Below are 16716 nucleotides of genomic sequence, written 5' to 3'. Positions count from 1 at the left end.
TGATAAACCAGTACTAGTGAATAGTTTTGTTCTGGATTTAAAGTGCATCATGGGTAAGAATACTGCACATTCTGCAGGGAATAAGATGCAGTCTTTGGCAACTAGGGAAGAAATCTGGACACAGTGTTCATAGAAGGACAAATTTTATTAACGTTCTCGTTCACATTTCTGCAATAAAGCATCCGCTCTATAAATATGCAGACTAGAGGGATGGTTCTGCAGCGTCACGAAAATCACTAGATTCTGTGTATGTACACCTTTTATTCACAATACTGATGCAAGTGCCATATTTACACATCATCGTTTCAGCTAATTATTTATAAGTAAAAATTATTAAATATGACTACAACAAAGATGAAGACCTGGGAGTCCTATGCCATTTCAATCGAGATGAACATCTACTCCATATCTACAGCGTCAGCACACAGCAGGAGGCACGCGGCCGTGTAGCAGACCTTACAGCTGTTTGAACAGCTTCGTCCCAGTGGAGATTCTTCTCAAAAAATTCAATAAAGAAATGTGATGACATGTAAGGAGGAGTCACGAGAGAAAGTCAGCCCCTGAAGACAGAAACAGGAAGTAACACAATGCACCCTTGTTCACTAAAAGTAAGTTCTGGTTAAATCCCAGAATTTCCTGTGTCTCAGTCTAATCAGCACGGCTCCTGCTGAAAGATCGAGCGGATCTCAGTGGAAATTACCCAGAAGTCATTGCATGTTATACACACTTTATAATCTGATGCACACTGATTAGGGGAAGTCAGCAAAGGTGCATTAAGCAGGAACACACAGTGGAGGATAGAGAGAGAGAGAGAGAGAGAGAGAGATGACCAGAGGGATGGACCAGGGGCTCAGATGATGTGTGCAGATGGAGGTTGTTCAGGTGGCTGCTCACTGCCTGGAGGTGAAGGTCTGGATGGAGGTTCAGGTGAAACGTGATCAGTTGGAGGTCTCATCAGTGGAAATGCTGCATGGGGAGGCAGTGGAATTCTGGGAAAAACTCCAGGAGGAAGAGGAGGAGGGGGTCCTCGCACTGTGGATAAAAACAACGCAAGTTACAAAGGATGCCGTCAATGTTTATGTGAAGTTCGAGTTCGAGTGAAGTTAAACTCACTGGTCAGAGGAGGCGGAGGGAAGAAGTCTGGACGGTAAACCCGGCGAGGGAAATGAGGGTCTCGGGGGTCCACTGGAGGAAACGGAGGAAGAGGCCCTGCCCTTACATCAGGACCAGGCATCGCACGTCCACACTGTAACACACACAGACACTGAACTTTTAAAAAAATAGCATGGAGACATTTCACAAAATAAAACAAACGTATAGAAACGGTTCAAATCTGAAGTTCTGGTAAAATAAAAATGTAAAGAAACGTACGTCTCGGATCCCGTTCTCACTAAAGCCAGCTCCTTCTCCTCCGAATGATGATTCTGCAGAGAAAAGAGGAAACAGCAGGAACAAGCTGTAAGGTCATCATCTGTGTGCTGGACAGTGGTGTGATGTGGAGCGTTCTGATTGGCTGAGAGCAGGACAGCGTGTTACTCTCTTCAGTATATTACACAGATTTTACCTGATTTGTCGTTGTAGTACGCTTCAGTAGGAAGTGGCGCTCGCAGGAACGGGGCTGAGAGAGGTCTTCTGAACACTAGTCCTGGATCTGGACCTGGACAAACAGGTTTAATGTCCATTTAAGCTTTAAGGCTTGAAATACAGAGATTAATCAGAATTCTACATGAAGACTCGGTTTAGTCATTCTCAAGTTCTGCCTTTCTTCCTGTGACAGCACTGTACTGAACTCTGTACCTGGAGGGCCCAGACTCCTGCGCTCTCGTTCTCTCTCTCTCTCTCTCTCCCATGTCGGGGAGCCTCCTTCAGAGTAAGAAACACTCCTGTCCCCTTCCAAACCACCAGGGGGGGCTGAGAGAGGGAGAGAGAGAGGGAGAGAGGGAGAGAGAGAGGGAGAGAGAGGGGGAGAGAGAAAGAGAAATAAATAAACCTGACTGAAAGTGTAGAAGTGTTAAGTAAAACATTTTTTTAAATTATATAATGCAAAAGAACAGTATTGTGTTTTTTTATAGAACGGTCACCTCTGCCGCAGGGCATCATGGGAAACTGTGGAGAGACTCTGGGAGGTCCATCCATCAGAGTGGGAGGAGACAGGAAGGGCCGAGTTTCAGAGGGGGGGCGACCGAGTGGAGACGGACCAAACGGAGATCTTTCACCTGGTGGATTCACACACACACACACACACACACACACACACACACAGTGTAGTAAGTCCCTAAAACACTGCAGGATTATCATTATGAAAAAAAAAGATTTTTATATTATTTCACCTCTAATGAGCGGAGCACGAGCCTGGGGGTTTTTCTCCATCAGCTCCAGTTTAAACTGCCAGTCCGTTAATCTGCAAAACAAATACATAACACTGCAGTAACACGCCGTGAGAGTACGTACTGTCCAATAAATATTACAGTGAAACGTGTAAAGGAGATATGTGGTGGTCAGTCCCACCTCTGGCGCAGCACTGAGTTTTCTCTCTTCACATCAGTGAGGTCTCGATCTGCAGCTCGAGCAGCCAGCTACAACACCAACATCACAACATCAGAGTACGGCTAATAACAAGGAACTTCGCCATGTCAATTACACTCATCAGCCATAACATTAAGACCACCTGCCTAATATTGGGCTGCTCCCCCTTTTGCTGCCCAAACAGCCCTGACCCGTCGAGGCATGGACTCCTCTAGATCCCTGAAGGTGTGCTGTGGGATCTGGCACCAAGATGTTAGCAGCAGATCCTTTAAGTCCTGTAAGTTGCTAGGTGAGACCTTCCTGGGCTCCATCTCGCAACTTACAGGGTTTAAAGGATATTTTTGATAGATACTGACCACTGCAGACCGGGAACACCCCACAAGAGCTGCAGTTTTGGAGATGCTCTGATCCAGTGGTCTAGACATCACAATTTGGCCCTTCATCAAACTCACTCAAATCCTCACACTTGTCCATTTTTCCTGCTTCTAACATCAACTTTGAGGACAAAATGTTGACTTGCTGTCTAATATATCCCACCCACTAACAGGTGCCATGATGAGGAGATACGCAGTCTGATTCACTTCACCTGGCACTGGTCATAATGTTAGGGCTGACCATTGTGTATATAACATCCATAAATCATTTCAGGCAGAGAGAGCCAGCGTGAGATGATGAGACAGAGCAGAACATCTCACCCAGTTATCATGAGCTTTTTTCTCATGTGCAGCAATCTGAAAAGAACAACAAAAAAATTCTGTTAATCCCAACTTGCAGGGGTTTGTGTGTGTGTGTGTGTGTGTGTGTGTGTGTATTAATGGCTGTACCTGGTTCCTGTAGGCCTGATTGGTCTTCTCCAGCTCCTCCTCCAGCTCTTTGGCTCTTTGTCTGAGTGAAATAAAATAATTGGTTAGAAGAATGAGAATCACTGCGTAATGTGAATCATTCCCCAAAGAATCACTAGAGTCTGTGAATCATTTCTAACCTGTAGGAGTTGAGCTCATCTGTAGCCAGGCTGATCTTCTTCCCAGCTTTGTTGAGCTGCTCCTCTTTCTGCGAGCGCTCCTTCTCCTCCACCGTCAACATCCTGGATAAAAACCACACAACATTTCAGTTTGTACTGAATTCTAACTTCAACTCTAATTAGACGATCCTGATCTCTGTAGCTGTGTGATTGTTATATGGAGTTACATGGAGGTGATGTTCAGTCTCCTGAGTGAAGTAGAAAGCTCTTTCTATTCTATTTCATTTCTATTCTATCTATGTTTAACAGAACACTCGAGTTCAGTAGCAGGACATTTTCATAACATTTGAGGATTTGCTGTAGGAAATCCTGTGGAAACCAGAGCAGGGATTACAAAAATTAACCAGTAATCAAATTTATGAACTTTTATAAATTTGTAAATAAAATATGTTGGGCTTTTGGTAATTCGTTAAAAAATACACAGCAGGAGGTGTGGAATAAACAGGAAGTTTAATAAGAGAGATATTTATGGCAGGTGTGGAAGAGGAGATGAAGAAGAAGAAGAAGAAGAAGAAGAAGAAGAAGCTAATGAGTTTATCTGTGTCATGGAGCTGGTGTGTGGAGATCACCCAGTGTTCACCTGTGCAGCTTGAGTTCCTTCTCCTGGTACATCTCTGACATGATCTGCAGTTTGTGTTGGAGTTTCTCGATTTCGCTGGAGTACATGGAGCTCTCTGACTCCAGAGAGACTTTCTCATGCTGCAGCTGTTCCAGATTCTCTGCACAAGCCAAAAAAGACAAGAGAGAAGATCTTACAGAGGACTAAAACACACAGCAGTGTGAACTGGGATGGAGGAGCGTGAGGAGATGACTGAAAAAACGCGGTCTAGGGTAATGTGGAGAGGAGTGGAAAGAAGAAGAGAAATAGAGTAAAGCTCAAGTGAACTAAAGTGGAGTGAAATGAAGTCAGGGTGTGAAGTTAACCGAAACGTAGTGCTGAGAGTGGAGCAAAGCAGCGTGGAATAAAGTGACATGAAGTGAAGAGGAGAAGAGGAGTGTAGTGAAGAGGAGAAGAGGAGGAGAAGAGGAGTGTAGTGAAGAGGAGAAGAGAAGTGTAGTGAAGAGGAGAAGAGGAGTGTAGTGAAGAGGAGAAGAGAAGTGTAGTGAAGAGGAGAAGAGGAGTGTAGTGAAGAGGAGAAGAGGAGTGTAGTGAAGAGGAGAAGAGGAGTGTAGTGAAGAGGAGAAGAGGAGTGTAGTGAAGAGGAGAAGAGGAGTGTAGTGAAGAGGAGAAGAGAAGTGTAGTGAAGAGGAGAAGAGGAGTGTAGTGAAGAGGAGAAGAGGAGTGTAGTGAAGAGGAGAAGAGGAGGAGAAGAGGAGTGTAGTGAAGAGGAGAAGAGGAGTGTAGTGAAGAGGAGAAGAGGAGTGTAGTGAAGAGGAGAAGAGGAGGAGAAGAGGAGTGTAGTGAAGAGGAGAAGAGGAGTGTAGTGAAGAGGAGAAGAGGAGTGTAGTGAAGAGGAGAAGAGGAGTGTAGTGAAGAGGAGAAGAGGAGTGTAGTGAAGAGGAGAAGAGGAGGAGAAGAGGAGTGTAGTGAAGAGGAGAAGAGGAGTGTAGTGAAGAGGAGAAGAGGAGGAGAAGAGGAGTGTAGTGAAGAGGAGAAGAGGAGTGTAGTGAAGAGGAGAAGAGGAGGAGAAGAGGAGTGTAGTGAAGAGGAGAAGAGGAGGAGAAGAGGAGTGTAGTGAAGAGGAGAAGAGGAGTGTAGTGAAGAGGAGAAGAGGAGGAGAAGAGGAGTGTAGTGAAGAGGAGAAGAGGAGTGTAGTGAAGAGGAGAAGAGGAGTGTAGTGAAGAGGAGAAGAGGAGTGTAGTGAAGAGGAGAAGAGGAGGAGAAGAGGAGTGTAGTGAAGAGGAGAAGAGGAGGAGAAGAGGAGTGTAGTGAAGAGGAGAAGAGGAGTGTAGTGAAGAGGAGAAGAGGAGGAGAAGAGGAGTGTAGTGAAGAGGAGAAGAGGAGTGTAGTGAAGAGGAGAAGAGGAGGAGAAGAGGAGTGTAGTGAAGAGGAGAAGAGGAGTGTAGTGAAGAGGAGAAGAGGAGGAGAAGAGGAGTGTAGTGAAGAGGAGAAGAGGAGTGTAGTGAAGAGGAGAAGAGGAGGAGAAGAGGAGTGTAGTGAACTAATTAAAACTAAAGACCTTGAAGATCTTCTTTGGCTTTGATTTCATCGGTCAGTTTGGCGAACATTCGGTCCTTGTCCTCCTCCATGGCCTTCAAATCTGCACTCATCTGTGAAAGAGATCATTTGTTATTCACTGTTTCTCCAAATTACATTCTTCTTCTGTTCTGCTCTTAAATAAAGACACACACACACAGCACATTAAAGCTCAGACACAACTCCACCTTTGCCGCATTGATCAGTTTCTGCACTTTCTGTTTCTGAATGAAATCTGTAAGAATAAACACAAATCAACTCCATCATCAGTTCATACTTTATTAAAACTTCAAGAAATCAAATAAAAGGATTTAATGTTCAGACCTGAAGAGCTTTTACTCTCTGATCCACTCGAGTCATTCACAGTGCTCTCCTCCTCCGAGTCCCAGTCTCTCATCTTCAACAGACACTCTGTTAGAGACTGGGGGGGGCAGAGAGAGAGAGAGAGAGACTGAGACTCTTCTAATCATTCACACGTCAGTTTTTAAGAAGTAAAAATACACGTATATTCTGGGTCATGTGACCAGATATTCAGTTAAAGCATTAATCAGTGTGAGTTTTCACTTCAGGAGTGTTTAAATAAATCTCATGTGTAAATGTGAGAATGGAGCGAGAGAGAAAGAAAGAGAAATGCAGTAATGTACCTTTATACGCTCATCTTTATTCACACAGTTCTCCATCATTCCGTTATGTGACGTTTCACACATCTTCTTCTCTTCCTCCAGCTCACTCAGTCGCTCCCTCCATCCTTCTGCCTCCTGCTCCAGCTGAGAACCAGATGATACACATGTGAGCATGGACATGCAGTGAGAAACACACACACACACACACACACACACACACACACACACACACACTCGCGCACACACACACACACACTCACACACACACTCACACACACTCACACACACTCACACACACTCACACACACTCACACACACTCACACACACACTCACCTGTGCTTTACTCTCCAGCAGCATGCTGTTCTCCTCTTTAGCCTCCTGGAGTTTCTTCTGCAGTCTCTCGCTGTTCATCTCGTGGATTTTCAGAGTCATTTTATCCTGGAACACAAACCATGGACTCAATCACACAAGAAAGAAATAATATTTATATTTATATTAGTAAGTAAGTATCTGTTCAGTCTCTGAGCTCACTCTCCTGCTCCCGTTTTTCCTGTGATGTGTTATGTATTTATTTATTATTTATTTACTTATTGCCAGCATCTATGGCTATTTTCCCTGCGATGTGCACCTTCTAGCAGCCAATCACATTATTAACATGTTCAGGTTAAGAGCGAATGGAGACGTTTAGTCTGTGGTTTTGCTGAGTGGAGGTGGAACCTGAGGGCAGCGTTACCTGCTCTAGTTGAGATCTGCGCTCGGTGGCCTCCTGCTCGAGCTTCTTTAACATCTCTTCCAGTTTTGTGAGCTGGAACACACACAAAGAACACACTGACAAAAGGAACAAAAAGTAGAAAGTCTGAGGCGATGAAGAGATGCTCCTTGTGCTCTACCTGCTCTTCCTGCTGTTTCCTGAGCTGGTCCTGTGTGTCCAGTTCCTCCTGCATCTTCTCCAGATCACTCTGCATCTGTGTGTTCGCCTCCTCCAGCTTCTTCGACATGACCTTTAATTAAAACAAACAAAACATTTTAAACAAGATATTGGTTTGAAAGAGGAATAACTCAGGCTGGGTTTAACTCGGGTGGCTTTAAAGGCTGCTTTGTGTCATCTCTCCCTGAACATAAACAGTGTGCTTAAACAGCGCTAAACACACAGATACGTTCGTGTTCTGGTGGTCCGGAGACATTCCTCAGCCCAGAGTCTCACCTCATCTTAACGCATCATCTGTCTCTATCTGTCCGTATTTCTGTCGGCAGCCTGCACGTCTATTGCGCAATAATCAAGCATGTGTTCTTCTTCATTATAACATTCAGCTTCAGTAATAATGCTTCAGTATCAATTCATTTATCAGTGAACTTTCCTCCTGTTGGTGACTCATGTGACTGACAGAGAGAAAATAAACAAATAAAGAAGAGAGATAATCTTTATGTAACGCTTTACCTCCAAATCTTCTTTCTCTGAAGCCTGAGCTGAAAGTCCACCATTCTGCAGCGCAGCCTCCAGCTTCTTAAACTGTCAGGAGAATCACACACACACACACACACACACACACACCTAGTTCATGCAGGTGAAATTGAGAGGACACAGTGATATTTGGCTCATTATAAATCTTTAGCATCCTGATTGGCTCTTATATCTGATGATGTAAAGGAGGTTTGATATCATCTGAAGCTGTAAACTGTTCCTCACCCACCTTGTGTTCACACTCACTGAGTGTCTCCAGAACCTTACACTTCTCCTCCAGAAGTTCCACCACCTTCTGTCCCATCCTCCTCTCCTTACCTGCAAACGAACGAGACAAGCGGATCAGAATCGCTTCAGAGCCCAGAGAAAATATTATAAACACGATCTGAGATTCAAACAGACTTACTGCAGTACAACCTGCTCTTAATCTGTAGGGAGAGAAGAGAGAATAGGACACATTACACCAGGGTGAGGAACACAGAGGAGTTTTAGTCCAGATAGTATGGAGGGTGCCAGTGTTTAGAGAAGTGTAGCAGTCACTTACTGCCTGGAAGAATCTGCAGGTGAAGAGCATGAAGGTGAATAAACCTAACGTAGCGGTGAAGATCACAGCTTCCCACGGCACCCCGTAAAGATCAGGACCGGGTCGGATATCATCGGGAAGTGACATCACCACCTGCGAAAACGCATCGTATCAGGTCTCATGATGAAAAGAGGAACAAAAAAACCCTGAAAGCTTCATGGTGCAATATCGCATGAAGAACAACTGCTTCCTCTCGTTCTCACTCAGTCTGGTGTAGAGAAGTACAAAGTGGAGCATATTAAACAGCAGGAACATGTGAATATAATAATAACATTATATTGGACACTGTCCCACATAAGGCTCTGTTTATCCCAGTATAGTGTGTTCTGTGGGTGAAGATGTTGCTGTGTGTGTGTATGTGTGTGTGAATAAACAAACAATGTCATTAATATAAAACATTATATAATGAAGCTGAGAATAAAGAATGTGATCCTTTTGGGGTGTTACAAGTCGGAAATGCTTCATAGGCAGACGAGAACTCGAGTCAGTTCCGAATCCACCTGCTGCTGAGGGATAGCGGTCACTCTGACCTGCTTACTGCGGTCATTTTGCCTGGTCTTCATGACATTTCACAGGTTCAGCATCATTATTTCTCTACATCATGTAGAAATCTCAGAACACTCACATGTCAGTAAGGCTGTAAAAAATACTGAAAATGAAACTGCTTCAGTACGAGCGGATTATTCTCAGTGACCACATTTTATGACCACATTCTGGAGGTTCACTGAGAATATTTCCTAAAAACTCTGCACTGAAACCTACACACTATAATGTATATGCTGTATAAATAAATAAAAGTGATGAGCAGAGAGTGTCTATAAGTGTCCACTGTTAGTTTTATTACTAGTAATGCATAAAAACGGACATTAAAAGGGAGGTTAAATTAAATGAAGTGTTAAATAATAAATAATAATAATAATAAAATCAGACATGAAACAGAGCACTTACATCCCTAATCTTCTCCATCGCTAGACTGTAATAAATGTTCGCGCTTTCTTTCGTATCATTCGCCTCCACGACATCGGAGTCGTTATTAAATCCCTCAGACATGATTAGATTAGATTTTTGTTTTCTATAAACCGACCTTACTTTTATTTATTTATCTCTACTTATTCCATCTGTTGTCGCTCCATAGCGGCATACGCATGCGCAGTGCTCAGAGAGGAAGAGCGCTACACCGCATCGGCTCGAGGGGGAAAAACAAGTCATACTACAGTCTAACACAAAATCGCAGCACAGTCAAAGCGCATTTTTATTCACTGTCCGTGCTCAAAATTAAGTTGAGTCATAATTTGTTTTCAAGTCGACATCGTGCCTTTTTCGTTTAATTACCTCGGAACACTAAGAGTACTGACACCCCTCTGAAGTGCCGCATGGTTTATTCCACACGTCACCAATAATAAAACGCCACAATGGCGACGTGCTAAGACGTTCTGCGCATGCGCACGGCATTGGCACACTGTTTCCGGCTTAATGTCAGTGTTAAATTTCAAAGTTTGTATATAAATATAACTCAATAAAATTAAAAACAAAACATTTCGAAACATTTCGTGTTATTTCGAAATGAGTAATGGATCAATAAAAGTTAAGTTGTCTACGTCACTACTGTGCCTTTCACTTGTGCTCCCGTACCTGAGTGACTTTAATCAAGCCAATAAACACAAGCTTCTTTTTCTGACCCTTAGAGAGAAGAGAGAGCTGACCACACTCACCTTCTCATCTTCTTCAGTGGTCATTTCTTCACCTGATGTGCTAAAATATTACCCTGAAGCTTATCCTGAACATTACCAGAGTCGAAGATTTGCTTTGAACTGCACTTGGTGACATGTCAAGTGTAGAGAAGGAAAAAAAACTCCAGTCTGGAGACTAGTCTTAAAGGAGCAGAGGGTGGACCTACCTGATGGACAGCGTGTGTCACACGGACACTCTCCTTCACCATGTACCTGACCACATCACTCGTCAATTCAGCAGCGAGAGCTGTGTATGGACGCAGAACTGCTCGAGTCAAAAGAAAAAACAAACAACAGATTTAGATATTATGAGTTTCTGTGAGTGTTTTCATTTACACAGTGATATGTGAAGGGTTAAAGGTGTTAAAGGTTTTGAGCAGTACCACATGCACTGTAAATAAAGTTGTCTACTTCTTCATATTATTATTATTACTATTATTATTATTATTATTATTATTATTATTATTATTGTTACTCTGACTGGTACAAAGCACTGACACTGGAAACTCCTTCCATGCATGTCACATCCACCAATCAGCCATAACATTATGACCACCTGCCTAATGTGTCGGTCCCACTTTTGCTGCCCAAACAGCCCTGACCCGTTGAGGCATGGACTCCACTAGATCCCTGAAGGTGTGCTGTGTTATCTGGAACCAAGATGTTGGCAGCAGATCCTTTAAGTCCTGTAAGTTGTGAGGTGGAGCCTCCATGGACTTATAGGATACTTTTGATAGATACTGACCACTGCAGACCGGGAACACCCCATAAGAGCTGCAGTTTTGGAGATGCTCTGATCCAGTGGTCTAGCCATCACAATTTGGCCCTTCATCAAACTCGCTCAAATTCTTACGCTTGTCCATTTTTCCTGCTTCTAACATCAACTTTGAGGACAAAATGTTCACTTGCTGCCTAATATATCCCACCCACTAACAGGGGCCATGATGAGGAGATACTCAGTCTTATTCACTTCACCTGCCACTGGTCATAATGTTATGGCTGATCGGTGTAAACTTCTCCTTACAGAAAACTTTTGCTGTTTTTACTGTGCTGTACACCTCCCAGTCAATGAGCTGTTGCTATAGAAACTATAACATATCAGTACATTAATATAAAGCTGCGCTACAGTCAGAGCTGCCATTAGAGAGAATTCATCAACACCTGATCCACCAATCAGAGTCCAGAACTCAGCAGCAGCTTGGTGTGCAAATTGGGGAATCTTTACCTTTGTGGGATTCTTCAGGTTTCAAAAACTCTTCAGTGATAATATTGGTGTCCAGTTGAGGAGCACTTTTCTGGTCAGACTCGAGTGTATCTGATAATCTAGTCTTCTCAGTGACAACTTCTTGATCATTAGAGCGTGCTTTGCCTATTACGTTTTCTGAGTCATCTGTGCTGGAACCGGTGTCTGTGTCTTTTCCTGTTTCCTGCTCGGACATTGGTGTGTTCTCAGTTGTACTCAGACATGTTTCAGTGACACACTCGGTCTGACTCGGATCTGTTGGGAGAGACACATGAGAGTGTGAAAGGTTTTTCCAGCTCATTACGAAATGTCCAGTAGCAACAAGTCAACAGATGTTTGTTTGTCTGTTTCTCTGCTCATATGAGGTTCTTCATGAGTTCTACACAGTGAGGAAACATCCTCTAGGTTATTAAACGTGACCCACTTCTACTAGACTTATAACAATGAGAAGAAATCAACTATAATTAGATCAGTGTGAAGAAAAGGTTCTTCAAGGATTCCTAAAGAGAGCTTATCTCCTAGGGATGCTCAAAGGAGAACAATAATTAAATAAGTCTAAAATATATCTATATGTGTAGATATATATATCATTAGTACCTGGGCTTTTATCTACACTGCCATCTGCTATCACGGGTCTAAACTTCTTTCGTAGCATGGCTAAGACAGCCTGTGTGGCTGGTAGCGACGGCTTGATTTCTTGATTTCTGGTTTTCAGAAGATGTTCTAGTGTTTGCTCAAAGTCATGAAGCTCAGCAAGCTCTTCATTGTCGATGAACTCAGAGTGTCCGATGATGAAATCCAGCCATGATAACGTTTCTCCACTGAAGAACTGAAGAAGAACCTGCATGTCCTCCTCACTGAGATGAGCACGTAAGTTGGGATGCGCAGGTTTCTGTGTCTGAGATGATGTTTGTGCTTTGTGATGTTTAACATCCATCATTTTATCTCCATGTGTTTTGCTGTCATGATGATTTTGATCTCCATCAGATGTCCTGGAAATGGAAGTGTCTGTCTCAGAGGCGCCTGTTGATGGAGTATCTTGTATGTTCTTAGGCATGACTTCTGCACAATTTTCACGTTTCTCACACTCTCTGGACTCATCAGGATCAATCTCCAAGTTCTGATTGGTTTCAGAGATGCTGTGAGAGTTTTCTAAACCATTGTGTAAGCTCAGATGCTCCTTCTGAATAATATCTACACCTTCTTTTTCTCCATCAGATTCCTTCTGAGTAAGGTTCACATCCTCTTTTTCTCCATCAGACACTACTTGAGTAATATCATCTCCTTTTTCTCCTTCATACTCCATCTGAGTAATGTGTACACTTTCTTTTTGGCCATCAGTTACATTTTGAGAATCATCTACATCGTCTTGTTCTCCAGCATTCTTCACTGGAGTAAGCTCACCACTTGTGTTGTCTCCACCAGACTCCATCTGAGTAATGACTATACTTTCATTTTCTCCGGCAGACTCCATTTGAGCAACTTCTTCATGATCTTGTCCTCCAGAATACTCCACATGAGTAACTTCACCTTCCATTTCTCCACCAGACTCTGTCAGAGTAATGTTTAAACTTTCCTTTTCTCCATCAGTATCCGTTCGAGTAGCACCTACGTCTTCATTTTCTCCACCAGACTCCAGTGGAGTAACAACACCATCGTCTTTTATTCCATGATTCTCCATTTCAGTAATGTCAGTATCTTCTCTTTCTTCATCTTCCTTCATTAGAGTAATGTTCCCACTTTGGTTTTCTTCACTATTCTCTATTTGAGTAGCATCACTACTTTTCCTGTGAGGAACATCTACACCATGTTTCTCAGCATTAGACTCTGTATGGAGGATCTGCTCTGCCTCATTACTCCTCACCTTCATACCTGCCTCTTCTGCCTCACGTAACATGTCTGCTGCTCCACCTTCATCCTGAGCTTCAGCAGATTCATCTACAGTCTCAGAGGTGTTCTTTGTAACATCTGTTCTGACCTGAAGCCCTGAATCTGCCCTGGTCTCCCTCTCAGACTGTGTCTCTTCTTCACCTGTAAAAACTTGCTCTTTCTCAGGAAGCTCACCACTAACGGTGTTTGTATTAGCGTCACCTTTGCGGCTTTTTGATGTGTCTGAGAGGTGTTCGGCCCATCCCGGTTCCTCTAGTGTCTCACTCTCATCAGTATTAAGCTCTGACGTTATGTTAGTACTTTGGTTGGTGGATCTGGTGGACTGATCACTGAACTCATCTCTCTTTCTACCTTCTCCACTCGAATCCTGCTTATTACAGTCTAATGAAGGTTCTACAGCATGGATTTGGGCCTCAGCTCCCTGTACTTCATGCTCAGCTTCTTCCTCTTCTTGTTCACTAACCACAGCAGTTCTCTGAGTCGATATTTCACTAGCTACCTCAGTCGATCTAACACTAATCTCATCATCGTTATCACTCTGCTCCTCCTTACCTGTATCTAGAGTCTTTTCTTCATCGCTTTCTTCTTTATCTCCTGCATTGTTGGGTTTAAAAGGCGACTTCAGGCCGTTAATCATCCCTGAAAACACAGACTGTGAGATATCCTGGTTTTGCTCAGAGTCTGTCAGGTTCTCAGTGTTTTCTTTGTCCCTCAGTCCTGAACCCTCATCACCATCGTCATCATCATCATCATCATCATCATCACTCGTCTCTGATCTCACAGATTCACTCACTTTGGTTTCGTCTTGGCTTCCTTCTCCTCTCAGGCTGTCAATCACAGTCGACAGATCGTTCCTAGTGAAGATGGATTGTGACGAGGTGTCTTCTGTGGATTCACTCTGTGTTTGGCTCTCACTCTCTTTCATGACCTCAGGAACATCATTTTGGTCAGACGTATCTCCATACACGTTGGTAATTCTGCTGTAGATGCTGTTGTACCACCCTGCATTATTATTCTCAGTCATCCTCTCAGCGATGGGATCACTGGTTCCCGGTTTCTCGTCTGGGCTTGAACCGACATCCATGCTGTCAGATGTTCCTGGGGGATCTCCTCTACCGTTTTCAATAACATCGCTCTTATCAGGAGCAGTGCTTCCATCACCGGTGTCTCCATAAAGTCCTGTAATTCTGTTATAGACGCTTCCATACCATCCTTCACCCAGCTGACTGTCACCCGTCTCATCCTGCCTGCTCACTTCCTGTCTCTTCTTGTGGTTTGCTGCATTTCTGTCACCTTCTGAGTCCTGAATCAGAAGGGATTCTGATCCCGGGTCTGGATTTTTTTCCTCCTTCACTTTATCTACGTCTGTGCCTCCGTGGCTCAAACTCTCTTCTTCATCATTACTGGCTTCACTTTTATCTGCAGGATCTCCGTAAAACTTTGTGATTCTGTTATAGAAGCTGTCGTACCATCCTGCGTCCTTCTTCTCAACGATGTTCTCATTTTCAGTGATCGCTTCCTGTTCTTTCCTCAAATTTTGCATATTTTCATCCTGTTTCTTGGTTTCAGAAGGCAGTATCTCTCCTCCTCCAAAACCTAAAAGACTTTTTATTCCATCTTCCAGCAGGTAACTGACCTGCTCACTGGATGAATCCTCATCACTATCAGTTTTATCCTCCTGTCCGTCTCCATCCCCGTTCAGTTGCTCCATGTCCAAGGCCAGTTTTCTGCTCTTAAAGTTCTCCAGCTCTTTATTCTCGTTTCCCGCTTCATCTGCGTCGTTAGCAAACCATCCGCTAACAGCAGATCCGATCCAGGAAGATCTGCTTGGTTCTGCTTTCCCTCTGTCTTTATTATCGTTATCAACGTGCCTTGTTTCGACATTCTCATTTGTTTCAGATGATTTGGAGACTCGATGATCAAAATCAGCGTTACCTAATTCTTCAGACTCGCCAGTTTGAGCTCCGAACTCGTAATCTTCGAACTCTTCGCCGCTCACGATTATTGTCCCGAACGCATCCATACAGAAGAAATCTGTTTTCTGAAAAGAAAAAAAAAAATTAGCTGTGAGACCTGTCACCACGACGGCTAACAGAGCAGCATGCTAGTGCTTTCTCCCTGAGGTGTTTCCTGCTGTAGATCTTACCTGAGCTCTCATCTCTATCTCCTTCTTCTCATCAACAAACACTTCATCGATTTTCACCGCGTCTTTGGGAAAATAACCGAAATCCTTATCTCTCTGAAAAGCAAACAAATCACACAGATTCATGCTTCAGTCTGAAAGAGCACCTGAAGCAGCAGGAAGAGGGAAAGGGAACCTTCCTTCACCACACACAGCTCATGCTAACACGCTAACTCTGAACCTCACACAAATGCAACTTGTTTCCAATTCTTTTAATAAAATAAACAAATCTAAATCTTAATCCTAAACCATATTCACACTAGCAGTGATTACAATCAATCAAACAGTGTAAATAATCTCACACCCCTTCCCCACGCTCATGCTAACACCCTTCAGCTAGCGCGGCCTGTGTGATAATTAGCACTCTGATGATCCTGAATAAAGCTTTTAATGTTGTTTGTGTTGGGGAAGGAGAGAGCAGGAGCGATGAAGGAGGATGTTTTCTCACACTTCCAGCCCACAGCTCGCTCCTCCTCCCTGACAGTTTGTGGTAGACGTCGATCATGTCTCCTTTTTTAAAGCTGAGAAACCTGCAGTCCTGAGCACCATGATCTCTCAGCGCCTGAACGCGGCTCATCAGACCTTTAACACAGACAGATAATGTCAAGACACTGTGTGGTATCATCATCATCATCATCATCATCATGGTGTCCATTATATTGTTAAAGAGTTTTAGTACATTATCAAACATATAAAAGAACATTAACAGGAAATATTTCAGATTGATTTACAGCAACACATAAACACTGTTATTATTCAAATATTCATAAAAATACAGCAGAATCTCCACTTAGTGCTTTCTAACCAATTACCTCATCTAGAGCTCAGAGAGACATTATCCATAATAATAATAATAATAATAATAATAATAATAATAATAATAATAATAATAATAATAATAAGCCCTTACGTGCACATGCGTCATCTCCACAGGTTTTATAATCAGACATTAATCGTGAACTCTGCACCAGACTGAGAATAAACTGCAGTAAAATCGGGAGGTGAAGAGAAGCCATGGTGCTGAAGTTCCACATCAGATCCACATCAGATCCGCATCAGAACCACATCAGATCCACATCAGATCCACATTAGAACCACATTAGAACCACAGCAGATCCACATTAGAACCTCCGTCTGTGTTCCTTCATCTCCAAAACTACACTAAAGACGAAAAGAGAGAGGAGTAGGATCTGTAAGAGCAGGAGCAGTGACTGAGGTCTGAGAGTCAGAGAGGATCAGAGGTCAGTGAGAGTCAATCATTAACACTTACTGCTGGAAGTGACAGCACACAGATTAGACACGAAAATCACCTCCACCT

At 43.3% G+C, this 16716-nt stretch overlaps 1 protein-coding gene across 3 annotated transcripts; it reads right to left on the bottom strand.

Annotated features, from left to right (window-relative positions):
* Window positions 1–126: 126 nt before the first annotated feature.
* On the bottom strand, window positions 127–16629 carry mia2 (MIA SH3 domain ER export factor 2). Of its 3 annotated transcripts, none has more exons than XM_058398166.1 (29): window positions 16309–16629; window positions 15847–15980; window positions 15363–15455; window positions 11924–15257; window positions 11309–11581; window positions 10251–10348; window positions 8315–8446; window positions 8177–8198; window positions 8000–8088; window positions 7747–7818; window positions 7199–7309; window positions 7042–7113; window positions 6642–6746; window positions 6329–6451; window positions 6009–6105; window positions 5873–5919; window positions 5668–5758; window positions 4128–4266; window positions 3509–3610; window positions 3351–3411; window positions 3222–3257; window positions 2509–2576; window positions 2331–2401; window positions 2082–2216; window positions 1798–1911; window positions 1565–1657; window positions 1372–1424; window positions 1114–1246; window positions 127–1032 (listed from the first exon to the last, which is right to left on the bottom strand). In XM_058398166.1, the coding sequence occupies exons 1-29, from the start codon at window positions 16430–16432 to the stop codon at window positions 851–853; spliced, it is 6204 nt and encodes a 2067-aa protein (XP_058254149.1). In that variant the 5' UTR covers window positions 16433–16629; the 3' UTR covers window positions 127–850. The 3 variants fall into 3 exon arrangements, with proteins under 3 accessions (XP_058254149.1, XP_058254151.1, XP_058254152.1); XM_058398168.1 differs by having other exon boundaries at window positions 13769–15257; window positions 16309–16627; XM_058398169.1 differs by lacking the exon at window positions 11309–11581 and having other exon boundaries at window positions 13769–15257; window positions 16309–16626.
* Window positions 16630–16716: the final 87 nt, after the last annotated feature.

This window comes from Hemibagrus wyckioides, linkage group LG09 (assembly GCF_019097595.1).
Source record: "Hemibagrus wyckioides isolate EC202008001 linkage group LG09, SWU_Hwy_1.0, whole genome shotgun sequence".
Taxonomy (NCBI): Eukaryota; Metazoa; Chordata; class Actinopteri; order Siluriformes; family Bagridae; genus Hemibagrus; species Hemibagrus wyckioides.
Note: the sequence above shows the minus strand (reverse complement) of the source record. Positions and strands in the feature narration are given on the sequence as shown.

Excerpts from the sequence above, each read along its gene's own strand:
- mia2 (XM_058398166.1), bottom strand. The coding sequence starts at position 16,432 with ATGTGGAACTTCAGCACCATGGCTTCTCTTCACCTCCCGATTTTACTG. Across the intron at positions 8,447-10,250 it reads TGACACACGCTGTCCATCAG|GTGGTGATGTCACTTCCCGA; the intron begins GTAGGTCCACCC and ends GCGTTTTCGCAG. Across the intron at positions 6,452-6,641 it reads TGCTGGAGAGTAAAGCACAG|CTGGAGCAGGAGGCAGAAGG; the intron begins GTGAGTGTGTGT and ends TCTGGTTCTCAG.